At 47.5% G+C, this 2219-nt stretch overlaps 1 protein-coding gene across 1 annotated transcript; it reads right to left on the reverse strand.

Annotated features, from left to right (window-relative positions):
* Nucleotides 1-277: 277 nt before the first annotated feature.
* PGRI_096150 (uncharacterized protein) lies at nucleotides 278-1257 on the reverse strand (the record flags this gene model as incomplete). The annotated part of the gene is made up of 4 exons (XM_040797328.1): nucleotides 278-291; nucleotides 344-566; nucleotides 953-1198; nucleotides 1246-1257. The coding sequence occupies 4 exons, from the start codon at nucleotides 1255-1257 to the stop codon at nucleotides 278-280; spliced, it is 495 nt and encodes a 164-aa protein (XP_040653275.1).
* Between the last annotated feature and the right edge of the window lie 962 nt (nucleotides 1258-2219).

Raw genomic sequence — 2219 nt, forward strand, 5'->3', positions numbered from 1 at the left:
CTTTCGATAAACACACTCCCCATGCAGTCTGAATGGCAGCGGCCGGTACGTCGAGGCCTTGAAGGTTCGTTTCTGACAGAACTTTTCACTATAACCATTCGGCCTGACAATGTCTTATTATTTCCCAGCAGGGCCGCCAGCTATGAACGAAAACAAACCATGACTTCCTCCACTCTGCTGCCCCTATTTTGCCTTTTTTCTCTCCCGGGTTCTAGCGTCCTGCCAACGACCCGGCATGTCTTCTGGCTTATTGAGGAGCAGCCCCTTCACCTTCTCATTAATAGCCCTCTGCTATATGGTTCAGTATTGATGTGAGAGAAATATTCATATTGGACTTGCATACCGAGCTCAGAGCTGTCTGGTTGCATCTTCTGCTTCTGGAATTCCTTGGAAATTAACTCTGGCGATGGAGCTGCCGATCGTCGAATGCGGTCCCATTCGAATGCAGCTTCCAGTCTGGCGGCAGATTGAGTTTGGGGTAGCGAATCTGTGATGGTATACTTGGAAGGATCGTCTTCCAGAACATGTTGAAGCTCACGCGTCAGCTTCTGAGCACGACGGAAAATCTGTTGGTTTTCATAGTCAGAACAAATTGGAATGTAACCGTGGCGGCTTCAAGAAAAGAGGTGTTGTAAACTGAACTAAGAATACGACGGCACACATATGGGCAGATGTAGAAACGGATCCGTTTCAACGGCCATAGCAATGTAGATAAAAAAGAATATTACGACATCTCTGCACGCAAACAGGCCGTAAACAATCCCAGTCATTTCGCAAACAAACCAATGTACATGAACAAGGAACGATGCACGGTAAGCTATCGTCTAGCGATGATTTAGCTGCACTATGCCGCAGCCTTTGTGCCACCACTTTCCGAGTCATCACCGGAATTTTCACCGCTATTGGCTAACTTCTGTGCTTCCAACTGTTTTAACAACACATCAAGCATTACCTTTGTTGACTCCGGCTCTTGGCCGGGTTCTTTGGTTCCGCGCTCCTTCAGCCAATGATCTACCACGCCCCCCAGAATTTGACTGAGCTCAAAGAAGATATCCGCTAATCTGGACACATGGCCCACCTCCTCTGTCGCTTGCTTCTCGGCAGCCCTGGAGGCGCTCAGTTCTTGTTCAAGTTTGGTCTGGGCTCGTTCTGCCCGGACTGCCCGACTGTCGAGCCTCGCGAGGAGTCGAAGATATTCCTATCTTGGAGTTAGATGGAGCTTGAAAGGGGGGTTAGTAAGCCTACCGAGGAATCCATTCTATCAGAATAAAGACAGGCACTAAGTTGTGTCTTGATCGGAGTAACGAGGAGATGGATTTGACAGAAGCAGTAGGAAGCTTATTCGAGCAACGGAGGTGTGCTTTGTATATAAATCTCTATGTCAATGGTCAGTCTTCAACTAGAGTTTCCTTGGACTTCCAATAGACTCACATCTTACGGGTCTTGAACGGTCCGTTTGAGCTCTTTTGGACCATAGACGGTTAACCGGCCCAAGTTTGGAACGGTGGAGAGAACCCGAGGACTACATTGTACCTCCCGCCTGTGATAGTAGCAAACATTCTCGTTCTTCTTCAACCCCAATCATGCGTATGTATCAGCTAGGACAGAAATAGCGAAGAAGATTAGACTAGTAGTATACACTGTTAACCCAAGACTCATAGCACGTTTTCACATTTTCACAGAGAACCGCTATGCATGCCAAAGTGATAGGATTCACTCGCCGTCAGAAACTGATAGGATTTCCTCGGCTGACGGCGAGTAAATACAGCCAGCTTAGAGATTAAGGGAACCGCGGCCTTTGCGACAACAGAAAGAACGATAAATGCTAAACCCATTAGGGAAGGTCAACAGTGACGGACTTAACGCGTGCCACTCGGTCGAGACCGAGCCGAATCGCGTACCCCGGTATATGATTTCTAATCATGGGAAAACGGAAATTATGCGACAGGGATAATCTATGTTAACCCACAATACATTCTTGATATCTGGTTGAGTGGCGGCACTATTGAGTCGCGATCGATTCGAAGGTGGGGTAGCTTATGAGGCCCAACGAATCAGACTCTTATTTCCACTGATCGCCCAAAACCTATCTTTTTACGAACGTGGATCGGCGTATGGTCCACTACTGTTGTCGCAAATTTCTTACAGCCTGTATCATACTGTCGATCGGAGATCATTGATGGACTGCTTGATGTACGGGTATGGAATGAGTAATTCGG

The sequence above is a fragment of the Penicillium griseofulvum genome, assembly GCF_001561935.1.
Source record: "Penicillium griseofulvum strain PG3 chromosome Unknown contig_42, whole genome shotgun sequence".
NCBI lineage: Eukaryota > Fungi > Ascomycota > Eurotiomycetes > Eurotiales > Aspergillaceae > Penicillium > Penicillium griseofulvum.